At 36.7% G+C, this 21241-nt stretch overlaps 1 protein-coding gene across 1 annotated transcript in view; it reads right to left on the bottom strand.

Annotated features, from left to right (window-relative positions):
• LOC107725172 (nipped-B-like protein A) overlaps positions 1-21241 on the bottom strand; it is a 52661-nt gene that overhangs the window by 18769 nt on the left and 12651 nt on the right. Inside the window, exons 3-15 of the mRNA XM_016534344.1 lie at positions 15823-15988; positions 14782-14918; positions 13491-13599; positions 12241-12395; positions 12078-12133; positions 10514-10883; positions 8698-9411; positions 7601-7765; positions 6057-6224; positions 5654-5725; positions 5111-5200; positions 4412-4579; positions 1605-1799 (exon numbers count right to left, since the gene is read on the bottom strand). Coding sequence (XP_016389830.1) covers positions 1605-1799; positions 4412-4579; positions 5111-5200; positions 5654-5725; positions 6057-6224; positions 7601-7765; positions 8698-9411; positions 10514-10883; positions 12078-12133; positions 12241-12395; positions 13491-13599; positions 14782-14918; positions 15823-15988 — 2565 coding nt within the window. The remainder of the gene's footprint in view (positions 1-1604; positions 1800-4411; positions 4580-5110; positions 5201-5653; positions 5726-6056; positions 6225-7600; positions 7766-8697; positions 9412-10513; positions 10884-12077; positions 12134-12240; positions 12396-13490; positions 13600-14781; positions 14919-15822; positions 15989-21241) is intronic.

Here is a 21241-nt window from a genome sequence, read left to right as displayed (position 1 = left end):
ACATCTTTTTTCTTCATACATTTGTCAAAAAATCATTCAGGCATTAAATACAATTAATTATTTTAGAAATTATTTAAAAATATATATTTTTTTAATTATAAAAAAAAAAAAAAACCTGTTTGTGAATATTTTATACTTTTGTACCATTTAGACACATCAGACTTGATGCGAACAGGCCTTCAGCTAAAGTTAAGTGATTTTCAATAAAGGCAGAAAACTGGCAGTAAATAATAATGGAAAATTTGTCAAATAAATGAAATATAATATTAGGGGTGCTCCGATCAGGATTTTTGAGGCTGATCACAGATCGCCGATCACAGAAAGCAGTATCTGCCGATACCGATCACCGATACTGATTTTTTTAAAGCCTTCTTTTTATCATTTATAACTATTTATAGTGATACTCCAATCAGGATTTTTAGACATTTATTCAGGGCCTAAATTTAATTTTTGAAAATGGGGGGAATTCCCTTTTAGGTGTCTCTTGTGAGAGGGGAAGCAGCACGGACTGTGCTTTCACAGAGGAGTCCGCTACTGATCCATGGCTGTTTACCACAAACACAATATTTATCCATTATTTTGATTTCAAATCCAAACATTGTCACTGAAAATGCTTTTTCAGCATTGTGATTCTTTTTGTACACAGTACAGTAATACAATCTTTAACAGACATGTTTAAACACAATAAATATAAGCAAGTGAACGCTTTAATCCGTTAACATGAGAGGGGAAAACTATGCACCGCATACGCACTGCAAACGGAGTAAATGTGAACCTGGCATTATGTGTGTGCGCTGCGAGTGTTCATTAGCGCTCAGTCTCCAGGAGAGCGTGCGAGCGCGCAATGGTTTAAACACTGGCAAGAATTAAAAAGTAATGCAATTTATAAACGTTAGTGACGATGTGACACTGCCTCAATTGTGCAAGTGACAATTCCTGTGTCAACTGTGCAGCGTGCAGCTCGCTTATAGTGCAAACGCGATGTGTGGTGATTTGAAGCCATTTGCGTATTTTGAGAGAGAAAGAGAGCGCGCGCGCGGTGATTCACTCGCGCTGTTTGTGAAATTACGTCTCACACGAGGTTTTCAAATGACTTTATAAGTTATTTAATGAAGAAATATGAAGGTGAGTATCTCACCTTCAGCATTATAATTATTTCACCCGCGCCGGACAGAGACTGAGACAGTGACACAGCATGTCATGCCAAACCTCTGAAGGCAGCGTCATCAGCTTGAGATCGTTTTTTTTTTTTAGATCGGCCTTTTTAGAGACAGCCGATCAAACATCCCAAAGCGATTATCGGCCGATAGAGTTCAGTAGCCGATCAATCGGAGCACCCCTATATAATATTATCATCATCAAAAATAATAAATTTCATTTATAATATTTATTACATTTTATTTGTCATTTTCATTAAGATGTAAGAGAATAGTAATAATATTTATTTATTTTTACTTGGAGGGTACATCTTTTTTCATTTGTCAATTAATTTAGGCATTAAATACAGTTAATAATTTTAGAGCAAACCGTTTGTGAATATTTCATGATTTTGCATGAATATTTCATGATTTTGCATGAACTTCAGCAGAAGCGAAGTTTCTCACCTCCTTTAGGGTCGATTCTGTAGACTGGATCATACTGCGGGTAAAGAGTGTTTTGCAGGTGGAACTTAGTGTACTGCAGAACTCTCTCTATCACGTCCTCAATGTACACGGCTTTGGGCATGTGTGATGATGTCATGATGTTCAGTGCTGTCAGACACGCATCCGCTGATTTGGTTACACGCTCCATGATGAGATCTTTCGTTGTGAAAGCGAAACTACTTTGTTTGGCCTTCCAAAAGAGGACAATATCCGCTCAACTTCTAGTACACATCAACTTCGCGCTGTGAATCGCCGGATCGGCTTTCACCTTGGACGAAGCGGAGTCCAGCCCGGGGTCGTCACATGTCGAACCGGTGTCGTGCCGAATTCTGCACCCTGCCAGATTATTTATGAATTACACAGACGGGGAGCACGGCGCTATAAAAATAACAACATAGCTGGTCTCATGGTGCCATCGTGTGCTAACACAAACTTTATAAGTCCCGAATATGATTATGATCAAGACAAATTCAAGCGTCGATTTCACATTGCTTTCATATGCAATTTTTAACTACCACATTCCTATTCACGATCATTCTGGTAGCACGTGAAGGCAGCATCAACACCACTTTTATTAATCGATACTGAATCGCTACATTATATTTCTCAGCAACGAGGGGGGTAAATTCACTGTTTTTTAAGTAACTAAACTTAGCTTCATTGTTTGTAGAGAGAGACACATACGCAGACAATTTACACATCTCTCTCTCTCAAAATGGCCATATTTGAGAAAAATAATTCGAGTATATTGCATCACTGGATATAGCTGGCAGTCAATTAACATTGCTATCGTAAAACGTATCGTTAAAAGGGGACTAATATTAAATGATTTGCAGCTTCATCTTTCCTCGCTCTCTTTAACGTTAAACTGACGCTTCGCGCTCTGCTTCTGTTAACAGTAAACCCCGCCTACTTTGATTTGATTGGCCATCTCAGTCATTTTGACATTGACGAGCTCTGTTAGACCGCTGAGGCTTTGATCTGAAGCACCTAGTATGTGCAGCGGTCGCGCGCACATCCGTAGACTAGCGCAAGTTAATTCTCACACTTTAATAGTATTTATAGCTCCTAACAGGCTGTGTGACTATGAGAAGTTATTACCTCAAAATGTACGTCAGTATGCAGTTTTCCCTATTGCTCGCATGCCAGCGATTATCACGCGTGCCGTAGGTTGCCGACCCCTGGTTTAGAATTTTATAATGCATTAACATTAGCTTCTTGTCGATCCACCAGTTCACTTTTAAAACGGTGTGTTTGCTGTGTAAAAATATGGCTCTATTTTCTTTGGTCTGAACAAAAACAGCCGAAGGGCTGGCGGTTTCCAGCAGCACCTGACTTTGAAATGTGCAATGCTCATATTTATTCAATTTACAACTGAATAAATATGAGCCTTTGAATTGAATAAATTATAGCTTTTTGAAGTCTAATCGTCAAACTAAGCCATATCACAATTCTTGTCTTTCCGTCCCCAACTTTAAAGGGTTAGTTCACCCAAAAACGAAAATTGGCTTGTGTTTTACTCACCCTCGACTCAAGCCATCCTAGGCGTATATGACTTTCTTCTTTCAGATGAATCCAGTCGGATTTATATTAAAAATTGTCCTGGCTATTCCAAGCTCTATCATTATAGTCAGCGGGTGTAGCAGTTGAACAGTCCACAAGTCGTCAAATAAAGCTCGCGCATTCATAATAAAACGTGCTTCACACGGCTCCGGGGGTGAATAAAGGCCATGCATGAATCCATGCGTTTTTGTAAGAAAAATATCCATATTTCAAACGTGATAAACACTTTTATATCACTTCCGCCAACTGTCATTCGCGGAAGCCGTGCTGGCGGATGACGTAGCAGGTCGGCGTTGCGTGATTAGTGACGAATGCGGATAGAGAACAAAACAAAACGCCGGTCACGAATTAGAAGTACAAACCGAAGATTTGCAAAGAAAAATGTCGGAGGATTTCGATATAAGCCAAGAGGAGACTGGTTTTCCTTTGCTAAAGTAAGGAAACTTTGCTTCCTTTGCTCCTATAAACAAACTCACGAGACTAGCATATCTCAGAGGCGCGCGCGCTGCGCATACGTCATACGCCTTCTGCCGGAACGCCTTCCGCATATGAAAGATAACGGAAGTGAGAGAAAAGTGTTTATTACGTTTGAAATATGGATATTTTTCTTACAAAAACGCATGGATTCACTACAGAAGGATTCACTACACCTAGGATGCTTCGAGGGTGAGTAAAACACAAGCCGATTTTTATTTTTGGGTGAACTAACCCTTTAAGACCTCCTGAAATCATAATTAAGACTTTTGTGTATCATTTAAGACTTTTTATGGCCTTAAATTTGATATAACTAAATTTAAGACTTTTAAAGGTCCCAGAAACCCTGATATTAGAAATGATTTCAGAAGGATCTTGTGACACATGAGACTGGAGTAATGATGCTGAAAATTCAGCTTTGCATCACAGGAATAAATTACATTTTTAAAATGAGTTAAAAACAGTTATTTTAATTTGTAACTAATATGTCCACAATATTTTTGTTCTTACTGTATAATTTTGATTTTTTAATCAAATGAATGCAGCCTTGGTGAGCATAAGAGACTGCTTTCAAAAACATAAAAAAAAAAAAAAAAGACATACCCCAAACTCTTGAATAATAATGCAACTAAAGTGCACCTAAACTTTTTCAAATTTATGACTGCACTATCATACAGATGGCCTTTGCTTTTAGATATGGATATGGACTAGCCTAAACCCACCATACTTACAGTAGGATTTCACTGGGTTTTTAAACAACCACATAAAAGAGGCAGTATACAGTGATGTATCTCTTACCCTGCAGGTGATGCCCATGGCTTTTATCTTAGCAGATTCACTACCCAATTCACTTAGCTGCTGTTTCCCCAACAACAGCTCCTGAGGGATCTCATCGTCATCTGAGAACACACAAACACGTCACGATGACCTTAGTCAAAAACCGAAGAGTTTAGTTTGTAACACAGACCTGCATCTTAAAAGAATTCTGATTTGCAAAAAAGGCCTACTATTACATTATTTGGTGATGCGGAGTTCAAAAATAACAATACAAACTTTCCATTACATAGTTTTTTTTTTCACCACAAAATAAGAATGAAGATTTTTCAAATTATAAATATGTATCAGCTTTAGTGCTCTTATCAAAATAACAAAAGCAGTCAAATGTCAAAAGTTTTAATGACAAAAAGAAGTATTCAAATTGTATAATTTAATTACAATCTGCAAGGGAGTGGAAAAAGTGGAAATCAGGATTAGGCATATAATAATGTCTTCAGAATCATATTCACCTTACAAACGGTTGTTGAAAGCAAAAATGTTCATCATATTTTGTGAGAAAGCCTGACATTTGAGTTTTGGGTTTCACTGTGCAAATATGATACAGGGTGGTAAAATCTACTGAGAGAGAGAGAGAGAGAGAGAGATTGTCCTACCCTGAGCATTAAAGTCCATATCCTCAAGATTCTCCAAGATGTTGTCAATACTCAATGAGAACCTCTTAAAAGTGGAAGAGTCCATCATTTCTGGGAAAAAAATGTACAAGTACAAAGATTTAAAGGGGTCATACGATGCGATTTCTATTTTTCCTATTCTTTAGTGTGTTATGCATGTATAAGATCTGCAGAGTTACAAAGCTCAAAGTCTCCCACAAAAGGATTTATTCTATCTAAAAGAGAAGGCTCATCCAGACCGGACTAAAACGCCTCTTCAGCTGGCCAATCAGAGCAGACTGTGCTTGTCAAAGGAGGGGGCTTTGTTGAAAACGACGTGTTTGAGAGAGGCGGGGCATAGAGGAACTACAATAATGTACAGTATTTGAAAAAGAATGTGTTTTTTTAACATTAAAGCATGTCAACATATTCTGTTACACCAAATACACAAAATAATGATCTTTAAAATAGCATCATATGACCCCTTTAAAGAGCATCATTCTGACGGGGAAAATTGGGTGCAATGAGGAAGGTGAAAGGGTTTACCTTCAGGTGTTAACTTGGGCTCATACGCTTTCCTCTTCTTCTGTTTCTCCTTCGTCTTCAAACGTCTTGCAACTGAAATAATAAAAATCTCTTGCTCAACCACTCATAAACTGTTTAAGCACATTTCAGAAAAATCTCAAATAATTTGATGACACTATAGCAACTCTAAGTTTTGGAGCAGAACTTTGACTTCATAATTAAATGCTCATAGGGATAGTTCACCCAGAAATGAAAATTATGTCATCATTACATCATTTACAGACCCTTTTGAATCTTTTAAATTTTCAATGGAGGGACAGAAAGTCTTATAGGTTTGCAATGACATGAGGGTGAGTAAATGACAGAATTTTTCATTTTTGAGTAAATAATCCATTTCATGGACACTGAATAGTTTGTAGCTAACCGTCACTAAGGCTGGGAGGAGGTGAATCTTGGTCAGATTCGTCGTATCGGCTGCCTGAGCCTCTACGTGCCTCGTAGCTTCCTCTTCGATGCTCTCCTGAACTCCTCCGATCGCGCTCCTCATAATCCCACGTTCTATCACGATCCTTCTTCTGACGTTTACGAGATGCTGGGACAGAAAACAGAGCCCATGTATGTATATACAGTTGTAAATAAAACAAGGATTGTTGAAATATGTTTCATAAGAACATGTTCTGCTTCAAAATTTCACATTTAATTCAATGTTACTTGCAGATTCTTTGTAATCACTTGTGAAATTAACTAGCAATTTACGAGTGAAACTTGTTTCAAAGTAAATCCTACACCATTTTTTTCAGTGCATGGGGGCTGCAGTTTGGTTGATTTTTTTCTTTTAAATGGATGTGTTGTAGAATAGTGAAGGGAAATCAGTCAGCAAGTGTCCAGCATGCACATGAACTCAGTACTGTTTAAAAAGCATCCCAGGATGCACCTTGTGAACTAAGACAATGTCCAGTTAGGTTGAGATTCATAATGAAAAACAGGAGTCATTACAGTGGTGCTACTCACAGTATTTCTCATCCTCTGAGCTGTCCTCCGCATATTTAGGCCTCTCATTGACAGGAGATTTACCGCTGATTACAGAAGCGGCTTTACTGACAAGATGCGCATTAAATATCGCATGCGATTTATCGTGCAGCCCTACTTTATACTAAAAAATGGTGAATTACATTTAGGCTAGTTTTTCCAAAAGGTCATAAGTTTGTTGTAGATGACAATAGCCATATGCATGTGGGAATATTTTCCGTTTTTAATTTAGCTTGTATTGTTTGTTAGGTAATAAAATCTTATTTTTTACATTTAATATTAAACCCAAATTTATATTTAACTACTCTTGCATTCTTTTAATCATTCAAAATTTACTTAACTGATACTGCTGTCAGACACCTGAAAACAAACACAGTTTTTTTAGGAATAAAAAAAAAAAAAAAACTTAACCGAGAAATGTTGAATAATTGAGTATGTTCAAAAGCATGTTAGGTTTTACTGTGGAAAATTGGTCTGGCATTATAGAGTGATATTGTGACCATTGTTATAGTAAACAAACATAAAAATAAAAAATAAAATAAAAATTGCATTAATTGAAAAATCTGAAATAAAATTCAAATACTGGATGAAAAACTTAAAACTTACACAAAAAATTTAAATTATGCCTTGGCATCTAACTGAAATAAAACAAGTTAAAGGACTAAAATAGCTAACTGAAATAAAAAAATAAAGCTACATAGAAATATTTACAAAAAAACAAAAGCTAATAAAAAATTTAAAAAAAAGACAAAAGCACAAACTTACTAAAACAAAACAAAATAAATTCTAAAGGGAAATCAGTCAGCAAGTGTCCAGCATGCACATGAACTCAGTACTGTTTAAAAAGCATCCCAGGATGCACCTTGTGAACTAAGACAATGTCCAGTTAGGTTGAGATTCATAATGAAAAACAGGAGTCATTACAGTGGTGCTACTCACAGTATTTCTCATCCTCTGAGCTGTCCTCCGCATATTTAGGCCTCTCATTGACAGTGCTGCGTTTGCGTTTGTTCATCTTCACCCGCTCACACAGAGGCATGGTGGATTCTATCTCTGCCAGCAGCTCAGGAGGAAGATCCTTCAGCACTGACGGGTCTATTCCACCTGTGCACAGAGACTTACATTCAACTTGCACTGCTTACAGCACACACAGGGTTTGAATTCCTTTCCTTTATATTATCAACTGTAATTGAGATTAACCAAACAACATCTCGCAATGATCTTCACAAGCTTAAATAATTTGACCACTAGGGATGTCAAAAGTTATTACCCAAAACCCAAATAAGAACCCAATTTAAGTAATGGCAACATGCAACATTTCATAATTTAATAGTTCAACACAGTCAAACAGCGATGTCAAAAATCATATCCATGAAGAGCAGAAAGACTGTTTTTGTTAAGCTGGTCTGCGAATCTTGATGGCTTTATACTAGGGCTGCACGATAAATCGCATGTGATATTTAATGCGCATCTTGTCAGTAAAGCCGCTTCTGTAATCAGCGGTAAATCTCTACACGTGCGGGCTTTCACAAAATACTGTAATAATATTAAAATAAAACTAAAATAACACTGATTATGACAATCATACCAACAAATGTTAAAAAAACACACCAGCTGTTGTTTACTAATTATTTAATATTATTTTTATATGAACGAAATAAATACAACCATTTATTTAACAGTACTATTATTACTGCTCTTCCTTTTCATATTCTATAATTCTAACCCATCAAACAACAAATCTGGTGTCATAAATGAGACATAATTTCAAAACTTATGAGCGTCATCATCTTATAAGAGCCATTTCAAACCATTAAAAGAATAAAAATAAAACACCAAAGTGGTAACCGTTCAGCTCTTACCAGCTGGAAAACCCAAGAACCATTTAGCATAACTACCCTTTTACAAGCAGCCAAGTAATACATCTTCTTGCCTGGTTGTTCGTTCAATTCGAAAGCAAAAACCATCATGATGTACTCAGAGCGGGAAACCTTCATTCTAACTGGAAAGAGCAAAGATAAAAGGAGTTCCCCTACCTTTCCCAGATCTCCCAGAGGACAGCCTGTTCTTGCCAGACTTGGAGCCGCGAGAGTCTCTCTCCCTCATGAGCCTCTGCACTTCATCGATGGAGAGTTTCTGCAGAACGACCACAGGCTTGACAGTCTTCTTCACGTCCATCTCAGGTTCCAGTCTCTCCAGCCGCACACATGGCTGCTTCCAGCCTTCTGGAATATCTCCTCCTCCGAGATCTTTCCTGATTTTGGGAATGGTGAAGTTTTTAAGCACTCCCGAACTGGTGTTTTCACCCAGCATGTACGGAGGAAGCTCTACTGGTTTACTCCCCGACTGAGCCGCACGCTGCGTGCCTGCATCACCGTGCCGAACCTCGGGTCTGTGCTTCTGCCGCGGGGTATCGGGCTGATGCTGGTGTTCTGGAGCGTGGTCATGCTTGTGTCTGAGGGCCTTCGGTGTGACGCCCTCCTGCGGCTCCTGAGGCCAGCGCTGAGCCTCGCTGGCTGGGATGGGCATGCCCATGCAGGCGTCCTCCGCTCTGCCCGCTTGCTCCAAGCTCACTTGCAGGCCTGGGCGGCTGGCGCTGGTGCCTGCGGCGCTGGCCTCCTGAGGGGCGAGCCTGTGCCCTGCGTTAGCCCCTCCTCCTCCACCTGGAGCCCCAGATCCTGAACCAGCTGTGCCAGCTGCGCCAGGCTCCTGAGGGTGAGAGTCCTGTTTGCGCTTCTTCAAAGGCTTATCTACAATGAGAAAGAGATCAGATTCATAATTTTTATTATGAAAATTGAGGGAGGGTTCTTATTTATGTCAAATGTCATTTAATGTCAAAACATGAGTCATAAAGGCATAACAGGTTTCATTTTCTTTTTGAAAAAAGCACAATTTCTTCTTTCTTTCTTTTGATTATGCACTGAAATATGATTCAGATATTTTTGCAGTTACACTACCGTTCAAAAGTAAAAAAAAAAATTTTTTTTTTTTTAAGAAATTAAAACTTTTATTCAGCAGGAATGCATTAAGTTGACTAAAAGTGACAGCAAAAACGTTTTTGTAACTACTGTTACCAAAAATATTATTTCAAATGAATGATGTTCTTATGAACTTTCAACTACCGTATCGTCTCTCACATGTTCCGCCATGCGCTTCTCGTCCGGGCTTGTTTACATCAGAGTGCGCACACACGTCTTTCACGCAGCATACAGCGGTGTTGTGCATTTTGACCAGTTGATGGGAAAAGTATTCTTAAAATGCATTCAAAATTTGGAATAATTTGTAATATATAATTATTCACGGTATTTAGAAGTGCCCACGATAACAATATCGTGCATATGCATTACCGTGATATATCGCATTACCGAATACCGGCACAAGTCTAGTTCCAACATGGCTAATAATAAGAATTGTTTCTTGAGCAGCAAATCCGCATATTAGAATGATTTCTGAAGGATCATGTGACACTGAAAACTGGAGTAATGATGCTTAAAATGAAACTTGCCATCACAAGAATAAATCACATTTTTAACAAAAGTTTTTCCTTAAAATGTTAATAATGCTTCAATATATTGCTGTTTTTACTGTATTTATTAACAAAAAATGCAGCCTTGTTGAGCGTAAGAGACTTTGAACGAGGGTATAGCTAAACGGTTTAAACTGTGTTCAGCCTGAATACGTCTTGGAAAGGGGATTTTAAGGATGATTGATATATCAATAACTATACTCCATAACATAAAAGTAATTATCTGTATCTATCATGTATCTATGCTATATTTATCAGTCAAGTTTCTATATCAGTGCACCTATCAGTTTTGGAAACAATGTATTTACTGACATCCTGCATCATACCTTTATCCTGAACCTCTTTAGCACCACGCTCCGTTTCCATGGCCGCTTCACTTTCCATCCTTTCTATTGCGGCAAGAGCCTCTACAAGTTCTCCTTCTGGGTCCGAACCGGGGTACATTCCCCCAAGCTCCACCTCTGCTGGCCTGGCCCGTGACTGCCTCAGGATCAGCTTAGTGGGGTCTTTCGTCGGCGAGCCCACAATATCATACACCGCAGCCTTATCGGCCGAGTCCCGCTCTCCCTCATTGGGCTTCAGACCGCGCTGCTTGTCCGGGGAGCCCAGATGCAATTCTTGAGTCCCATCGCAAGGTGGAGTGTAAGGTGGAGATGACTGCAGTATGTGAGACGTGAAACCCGCCCTCATCTGATCCTAATGGTTTTCAGAGAAATACACAATCAGAACAGCTTCTTAAAGAGTTACTGTTATATAAAGAAAAGTGGTCAACCAATTTTGATTTATTGATTTTTTATATTGATTTTTTTTGGCAACTGTATTTTTTTTATGGCTGATGACGAAATCTTAGAGAACAGGGTGGCCAATAGCCAATAAATGTGTAAAATGTACTAAAAATAAATAAATAAATGCATAAATAAGGTTAAAATAAATTTCAAACACAGTAAAATGTATAGTAAAAATGTGCATTATAATATTTATTACATAATATTTACTAAATTAGAATTCATTTGAAAATGAATATGAAAAAATATTCTGAACTTGAAAACAAAATTGTAAATTAAACCGATTCATTTAGATGGCAACTTTGTGATTCTGTAATCTTATTATAGAATAACAAAATTATAACCAAAAGTGCACTCAGTACAATCTGGTAAGTCTGAGTGCACAGGAAATCAAATTGTTTTGCAAATTGGCGATATAAAGCATATATATATATATATATATATATACTGTATATATATATATTACAGTAAAAATACCTACACAACTGCTAAAATTTTATTTATTTTACATAATATTTACTAAATTACTAAACTAAATTACTAAATATTTACTAAATTAAAAATAATTTGAAAATGAATATGAAATATTCAAAATAATTTAAACATTATTTAAAAAATCTGCAAAATAAACAGATTAATTTAGATGGCAACTTCTTGATTCTAACAGTATTTTTACAATGAATTTGTTACAAATTTGAATAAACAGGAAGTAAACATTGTAACCACAGTGCACTTAGTACAATCTTGTAAGTCTATGCGCACTGGGAATTACATTTTAGTCAAATAAAGACAAGGTAGTGCTAATTTTACATACAGCACACAGTAAACATGACTTTAATTAAATTATAGAAATGCATACTTGTTGAACGCTGATGGTAGATGAGAAAGTATTGTAGCATTTGCCTATTACTAATAACACAATTAAATGCTTTATGTTTTTGTATACCATTTACTTTCTTTGTTTAACAGAATGGGAGCTCCATGCACACAGGCGCTGGCGTTATCAGCGCTGTCAAAATAAAAGTCCCGCTTCTAACACATCAGCCAAACAGAAAAACTGGCGATATGTTGCTTGACTATTAATGCAGAACAGACTTTTAAATACCTTATTCTCGTGAACATTTCTCATGCCTCCTGGAATCATCGGGCTTGCTACTGAACCTGGGAAAAACAGAATGAAGTCCAAATGAGCCAGAGAACTGAGAAAAGTCTCGATCAATGGAAGAGCTTCTGTACAGATCTGCCTATGTTTGCATCTTTGTGCAGACCTTGCTGTAGGTGCTGGTGTTGACTGTAGGCTGGAGGGTGTGGATACTGTCTGTAGCTGGTAGCAGGGCTCTGAGGGGCATAAGGGCTGGGCACTGGGCTGCTCTGCTGAGGCAAAAACCGTCCACCAGAACCAGACTGTCCCGGCACAAAACGCCTATCATAAGGAAGGGACAAGGTCAACAGAGTTTTTACCAAATATACTTGCCAACACGGATTCATTAAAAAAAAATGAACATCAAGCTATTTATTTGAAACATTTTATTTCAGGAATAAACCATTTTTTTAAAAAATATATTCAAATAGAAAACAGTTATTTTAAATTGCACTGTGTTTTAGATCAAATAAAAACAGCCTTCATGAGAATAAAATACTTTTTTCAAAAATGTCAACGATAATGTATAGTTAATCAGTTTGTTTAGCCCTCATATAAAATGTCACACAAAGGGGATATTTATCAGCATATGTTTCAGTCATCAAATTATTTCTTAAAAGAAAATATTCTTCATCACAAGAAAGAAAATGAAAGTGTAGCCAAAAATATAGAATTATAAAACTGTTTGATGTTAACGTAGAGCTGTACGATTTTCTTATAAAAATTACGATTGAGAATTAAAATTCCATTTTGTCAAAAAATCGAATAATGCAAATGATAAACACTTAATAAGAATTAAAACAAGAAATATTACTACTGTAATTTTTTTTTTATTCAAACTTTAAACAATCAAGCTTTATTTTATCTGAAAACCACAGAGGGCCCTCAAAGTTTCTCTTTTGTTGACAACAGCTGGTTTATAAGTGGTCCTCATTGCATGTCCAGGAAGATGGCTGGCGCAAAACCCAAACTCAGAGCACATGTGTAGAGTAGTATTTACTGTGAACTGAAAACACCAGATCATGAGCTGCCTGCGTGTAAATAACACAGTGCCGTGCTTCACTCGGAAACATGCAGCACATTTAATTCAGCCTTTGCGATTTGATATTCAGACTACACCATAACAAAATCTCAGGTTTTTGATTAATCATGACTTTTATATTGGTTTTCTCCTTAGCACAGTATTAATGGTTAACTAACATCAATTCAAATGCACATTAAATCACACACATTATTATGAAACATGCTGGATGATGGCTTTAACTGTAAATAACAGCAGTTGTTGGTTAGCTTCGTACAACGAAAACAAACTATACGTGACACAAATAGAAGCATAAGTTACTCCACATAAAAAACTGAATTAGAAGGCAGGCTCACCCAGAGGGGCTGTGGGACATAGAGGCCTGGTAATTAGCAGAAGCTGGACTTCCCTGCATGGAGCCATGCGTGATTTTATACGGCGATGCCATTGACTGCTGACTTATACCTGTGAAATACAAGAATGTGAAAAATTGTCTGGATGAGAAACAACACAGGCAGAAAAGCAACTATAAGAACATTTTAAAAAGCTAAAAACACTGTCAAAGTTCCAATGAGCCAGGTAAAACCATTACTTCATCTTTGCTGCTATGTAGGAAAATAGCAAAGAATTAAATAATTCAGTCAAAAGGTCAATGCAATGAAGTCACAAAACTTAAAACAATAAATATTTATTAAATAGATATTAAATATTTATATAATAAATTATATTATATAAAGAATTGTTATATTTAATATATTCCTTTTTTTATTATTATTCTTTCATGCATTTTTATGTGCCAATTCCATCACCACATGTTAAAGTAATGTATGTTGTCCAAAAGTTTTCTATTTACTTTTAAGCACTAATGGGGCTATATATATTTTTTTTGATGACAAATTTGATGTGCTATACAATGATACTCTAAATTCACACTACACATGTTCTGGCACAAATCAGCTTGTATTGTTTTGTGATGCTGTCAATGTAATGCAGACTTTGTAAAGAGGCTTTTGCTGAAGAATGGTGCAGTGGCATCTGTATTAGATGTGGAAAATATCTCCATTTACATGCTTTTCATATTAACATAAAACTCCTTTTTTGCCATACATAACTTGAAACAAAATCAAAAGATTTATTTCTCCATACCACAGATTATGGAAAAAATAATTCATTTAGTTTTGTTTCTTTCTTCCGTCGTTTCATAAATGTTATTTTCTTTGAATAACTGAAGGTCAAAAAAAAAACAATGCCTCTTTCTGTAGTTCTGGTGGAAAAATGTACATGTTCTGGGAAAGAAAGGAGGCAAAGTCTGTCTTATCAGAAGGACACAAGCTGCAAAGATAACTAAACATTCTGTAGACAGTAGGCTTCCTGCGATAGACGGTGTTTTCGGTTATACCGGAGTTAAGCCGCAACACCGGTTACGTCATTTGCCTACTTTCAAAACAAAAATTAAAATAGGAAAAATATGCAATATGAAAATAATTGAAAACAAAATGTGTTTTACTGAGAAAAAACAAGATTTGGTTTTTAAAAAGCCTTTTTCCAAAAGGTACATCTGGAAAAAGGGGGGTCGTCTTATAATCAGGGTCGTCTTATATTCGGGCCAATACGGTAGTTTCCCTACATGCTCGGATTGACTCTTACCCGCCTGGTCCGCATACTGGGGAATGCTGGGCGCGGTCTTATTCCTGAAGATGTTGGGGTTCCTAGACAGCAAAAGCTGCAGCAGAACTGGTACATCTCCCTCCAACTCATCACTGCCAAGGCTGTCCTTCAGCTCTCTGTGAAAAAACATATCAGAGTTTACACACTCACAAACCACTAAAAGAGTACATAGGGCCCTATGATTTCCAGAATGCAGAAAATACTGTCAGAATCACAGAATCCAGTCATAAAAATGAAATTTACTTTATAACACCAGACTTTCAGATAATTTGGCTGTGCACTTAATCAAATTGTGCTATGGACTAGAGTCTGTGGATATTAAACTGCAAAAGTCTATTTAGATATGAAGTATGCATGTGTGAATGAGTGGCACAGTTTTGTCTACTACACATTCTTGATGCTTGTGGTGTTTTAAGCAAACACACAGAATCTCAAAGGTTTCCACTACAACCCATTAAAATAAACGTTTGGTTTAACTTGAAGAAATTATGACAAGTATATAACTACTGTACATGCAGAATGTACTTTTCAAAGTAGCAACAACAATAATAGTTTATTAAAATATTTTTAAGGAATATAAACATTTTTTGTCCGAGTTTTCATTTAAAATGTGAACCTATTTTGTGCAGCACTTTTAATTGTTTGTTAAAAATTGAAAGGAATTTAATAGTTTTATGCATTCATTTGATTTGCACCGTTTTTGATAATACATTTTTATTAAAATCATAAAACACAATTTCTGAAAAGATAAAACATTTCATTGGGCCCTATTTTCATCAGAATTTGTTTTATTAAGTAATTAAGTAATTCAAGATTTATGAGTTCAATTAATTAGATATATTTTTTGGTTATTACAATTTAATTAAACCATTAAAACAGAACTCAGAAAAATGAAAACAGAAAACATGGAATTTGAAAAAAATAAAATAAAACTGGTTTTATGGGGCAGATTTAGATTAGGACAGAGCAGGCATACAGAGGAGTGGTGCATGTAAAGGGCAAACGTAAGCAGAAACTCACATGTGCTCCATGGAGACCTGGCTGAGGCCATTGGCGAGCTGAGAGACCAGAGTTTCATCCCTGCAGCCCATAAGGTGGCCCACTTCCTCAGCTACATGCCCGCTGTACAGCAGGCTCTTAGTGGTGGTGCCCGGTAAAGGGGAGGGCAGGGGCAGCTGGTTCAATACTGTATACACAAACAGAGTGTGGCAAAGCTTTCTTAATAATAAAAAACACCCAGGGTGGAAATCTAACAGCCACCTAAATTGTAGCTAGTGATGTTCTGACGCAGGCAATCTAAAATCCCCTCTTCATAGTGTACATGAATCAGAGTCCAAGAAAGCAACTTATTATCAGCTAAACCTGAAGATAATCCAGATGCTGCAGCAAAAGATCTTTATTTCAAATAACTGCCATTCTTTTGAACTTTCTATTCAAAGAATCCTGAAAAAAAAAGCATCATGGTTTGCATAAAACTATTAAGCAGCACAACTGTTTTTAAAATTGATTATAACAGGAAAACAATTAAACTATAAAAACAAATCTAATTGTGGTCATTACACTGCATTAAACAGCACCAAAGTAACATTTAATCATTAGACAAAATCAACCTATCATATCTATTTAAAGCAAAAGAAATATAATGACTTAAAGAACATAATATAATTTTTAGTATGACAATTATTGATTATTGTGCACTGTTTTATTTTGCAGTATGAGTAAAATATGTTACAACATAAAATATACAATGCAGTCACTTATGCTGGAAATCAGTGATTTTAAAATGTACTGTATCATTTCTGGACAATAACCAAAAGAATATCCTTGAATAACAAATTAATTTATTAATTAAAATAACGTTGAAAAGAAAATGTGTCATACCACACCACATATTGTCTATAAAAAACTACCGCTCAAAAGTTTGGGATCTGCCAGTTGTATTGCTTCTGAATGAAGTGAATACTTTAATTCAGCAAGGATACTCTAATTGATCAAGTGACGGTTTAAAATGCTACTAATATATATATATATATATATATATATATAGGCAGCACTATTATTTTAAACATCGATAATAAGAAGAAATGTTTCTTAGCAGCAAGTCAGCATATTAGAATGATTTCTAAAGGATCATGTCACACTGGAGTATGATGATGATGGTGAAAATTCAGATTTGCATCACAGGAATAAATTGCATTTTAAAATATATTCAAATTTAAAAAGTTGTTTTAAATAGTAATATTTCATAATATTATTATTTTTGCCGTATTTTGATTAAATAAATGCATCCTTGGTATGCAGAAGTGACTTAAATCTGACCGACCCCAAACTTTTGAATGGTAGTGTAAATAATGGAAAAAAAACAAAAAAACATTTTATAATAATGTAAGAGCTTTATAAAAACAAAGCATTCAAGTCTCTCATAGCGCATTGCTTAATTACAAAATAGATTGTTTAGACTTTAAATTCTGATAGGATGAATTACCCATTTTAAATAGAAGATACACGCATACCTGTGACAACACGTCAGTTCAGTACTACAGTATATGATAAATGGTTTTATCATGCCTAATAAAAAAAGCATAAAATCTTTATTATAAACATTTTTCAGAGGAAACCATTCTTAAGACTAGAGCTATGGATTTTTCGGGGCCGATACCGATACCGATATTAGGGAGTAAAAAAAAAGGCCGATAACGATATATCAGCCGATATTCTTTGTGTATATTATAGTACAGTACCAGTCAAAAGTTTGGACACTTTCCCATTCGAGGGTCCAAACATTTGACTGGTACTATATATAGAATACAGTATATATATAAACAGAATATATATACATAAACACATTTTTTGCAATGATCACTCAAATGTGGTGATCAAACACTTATAATGACGTGACAAAGATATGTAATGGAGGCAGGGCATTTAACAATTTAACAATAAACTTTATTATCCAAAATGAGTCTGACATCAGTGCACTGAACAGTAAAGTTGAAGTTTATTCAACTTTAATTCAATTCAATTCCATTCAAGGCTTTGACTTCGTTAAATAAACATGAGCACTGCAAATTGAAACCCGGGGCAGGTGTTTTTATATCACTGTATTTCTGAAGGAAACCGACTGTCTTCAGAAAATTTTGGATGTCATTTTCATTTCTTCTTGCATGTAATATCTGATAAAGCAGCTTTTGTGAGTGGAGCGCTGCTTTGTGTACAGCGTTACCGGGGAAACCTTGCTCTCTACCACTCCAACAGCGCCTCCTGCTGCCAGAGAATGAATTTGCATATATATATGCCGCCACAAACGAGTGTAAGTCTGCTTTTGACAAATTCCGTGACATTCCGCGTCATACAGTAAATTCCATTTATATGACTGGATTCCGCGATTCCAGTCACATTTTCTGCATCGCGGAAATCTTAGATAATATTGAGGTGTTTTGTGGATTGTGATTTATTGCAAATTAAGCAACGTCTGCTACTGCCTTACCTTTGAGAGACAACTGATGCGTGATCACTGAAGCAGCTGCAGTTAGCAAGCGCTTTCGGAGTGAGAGTGAATCACGCATTGATTGGTCGGATAATATCGGCCAGGCCGATAATCGGTCGACCCCTACTTTTCAGACCCCTTTAGTGACTTTTTTCTCAAAAAAACGCCTAGCAACAAATCTAGCGACTTCTTGGAAAAACCTTATTTAGTTTCTGAGACTCTCCGGTACTGCCGCACGAGCGCGAGGTCTTGCTTTGCCAGCATGCACACACCTCTCTGTGCGCCTGCTCTGTTCAGCAAGCGCCTGAGAGGAACAGCGCTTTCAGTTAACCCTCTAAGCGCCAAAGTCGCAAAATTGCGACATACTTAATAAAATAGGCTGTAGATCCTAATATGGTGTAATATCTCATTTGTATTCCCTACCAATAGATGGCAGACATGTAGTACTTCGATTCTAGACCAAAATGACGTCATGTTCCTATTCAAAGTGTTAGAGCAAATAGCAGAGCAAGTGAGCTATCGTGTCATTGATGCGGAAGCAGTTCAGTTCAGAGCGTCAGAGTAAATTGTGAAATTTGTGAGAGAAAACCGCTTCAAAAAGTAGGCTACTGTTCACATGCGTTTTACTACTATATAGTATAGTAATATAGTAATAATTTAGTACTTTCTCCTGTTTTATTGTTGGTTTCCTCTTTTCTGATCATTTGGAATGAGGATAAAAAGACACAAAAAAAAACATGCAAATAAGTTCAAACATCCACTCCATATATTTTTTTTTCCTGAATATTACTAGTGAACTGATCAAAAAGTAGGCTACTGTTCACATGTGTTTTACTACTATATAGTATTGGAATATTGTAATAATTTAGTACTTTCTCCTATTTTATTGTTGGTTTGACAAAAAAAAACATGCAAATAAGTTCAAACAACCATTCAATATCTATTATTTCCTGAATATTACTGATGAACTGATCAAAAAGTAGGCTACTGTTCACATGCGTTTTACTACTATATAGTATAGTAATATAGTAATAATTTGGTACTTTTTCCTGTTTTTTTGTTGGTTTCCTCTTTTCTGATCATTTGAAATGAGGATAAAAAGACAAAAAAACAAACAAGCATGTAAATAAGTTCAAACATCAATTCAATATCGACTATTTCCTGAATATTATGAAATTCAAGATCCCCTGATGACGTCATAATATGCTAATTAGATGAGTATATTTACACCCCACATAAACTTTCGGTCACGCCCAACATTTTTCTAATTTACAGTAGATCTCTATCTTTAAGCCCTTTCAAGCAACAAGCTTTTGAAATCTTGGTCAAAATCCAGCATTTTTTCCAAAAAACCCTGGCCCTGGATTTTTGTGCAGATTAACATCTAAGGGAGTCTTAATGGGCCGCGTTTCAGTCACTATTTCATATTCATCTCGTTGTCTGACAACAGAAACAGAAAAATATATATGTGAAAACAGTTTTATTGACAATTTGGCTGCTTTAAAATACAGTTTGTGAGCACAGAGAAGCAAACAAATGTAAAAGGCAATATGAATTGTGAATATGCTAATTAGCATATGACATCATCTAGTGACATTTAGCGGGCTTTTTTCAAGCGGGCTTTAGCTACTTTCAGTTGAAAGAAGTTGGCAACACTGGAGGGTAGCGTCATTTTACCAGCGTTGCCCAGTACAGTTGAACTACACCATGTTACAGCACAGTAGCGCTATTGCAAACAGGAAAGTATACTACATAGAAATTTCCTGTCTGCACATTATTTGAGCAGACTTTGCTTTTCTGTTGAGCATGAGCAGTACACGAGTGGAGCCGTGAGCAACTCAATGGAAAGCACATTCATAGAGCGGAATATTGTCACACCACGCAGTGACGACAGCTAGAGAGAAAGTGAAACCTACGCGCTTAACTCTGCTGGGCAATGCGCAGCACCATATATTTTTGGCTTGTATTTTCGGCGGCCAAAACTTCGGTGCACCCCTATGATATTGTATTTTAAAAAAACATTTTCAAAAGTAAAAAATACCATTCATTCCCTCCACAGAAATGGATTTTTAACAATGTATAAACCGTTTAGGACAGACCTATCATAAGCTTTCAAGTATCAGAGAATCCACAAGTGTATTGGAGGTGAAGAACTATGCTACCCATATTCCTACTAGAGCCCAACCGATATATCGTTTCGCTGATTTTATCGGCCGATATGAGCCTGTCGCAGATATAAATTTTTTTTTACAGAACATAAAACGCAGATAAAACGCTTGTAAATTGTGTAATTACGTAGTTTGTCCAGCAGAGCACGCTCCATTGTTTGCTACTGGCGACCTGGATGAAACGCTTTAAGGCCAGGACGCACTAAGCCGATGGTCGGCCCGTTGGCCAACGTCGGGCCGACGGCGAGCGAAGGTCGGGCTAGTTTGTTTGGTGTGTTCCACTTGTCGGCGGCAGTTTGCCCGATTCAACATGTTGAATCGGCGTCGGGGTCGTCGGCGCGAGTGAGAGCTCTGATTGGATGTTCAGTTTAGCGAACGAGTCAGTGCCCGAGAATTAAAGCGAAAGTGATGAAAACAAGCACCTAAATGAAGGCGGTACACACAGAAGGCTGTTTAAATGTTACGTGATCTTTCCCAATCATTCTAAAACGCAAATGTTTTCATAACAACATGAGCCGCTTAACATGATCAAAGTTATCAACGTTACTACGTCGGCTTTCGTCGCCGCTAGTTCTTTGAAGTCGGCTTGGTGTGTCCCGGCCTTTAAGTTTCTTAGCTTAAGCCTGAATACCACTGAAACTTTGAACGGCCATATCTCCGTAACGGCGTGGCGCATCCGCACCAAATTCGGGGGGGATCACACTTCACACTTCTCTAGAAAGTTTCGTCTGTGTGTGAAGACAGTAGTGCAAATCTGTGAATGAATGTTCCGAAGTGAAATAAA

This window comes from Sinocyclocheilus rhinocerous, unplaced genomic scaffold (genome assembly GCF_001515625.1).
Source record: "Sinocyclocheilus rhinocerous isolate Xijiao unplaced genomic scaffold, SAMN03320098_v1.1 scaffold516, whole genome shotgun sequence".
In the NCBI taxonomy this organism is placed as follows: domain Eukaryota; kingdom Metazoa; phylum Chordata; class Actinopteri; order Cypriniformes; family Cyprinidae; genus Sinocyclocheilus; species Sinocyclocheilus rhinocerous.
Note: the sequence above shows the minus strand (reverse complement) of the source record. Positions and strands in the feature narration are given on the sequence as shown.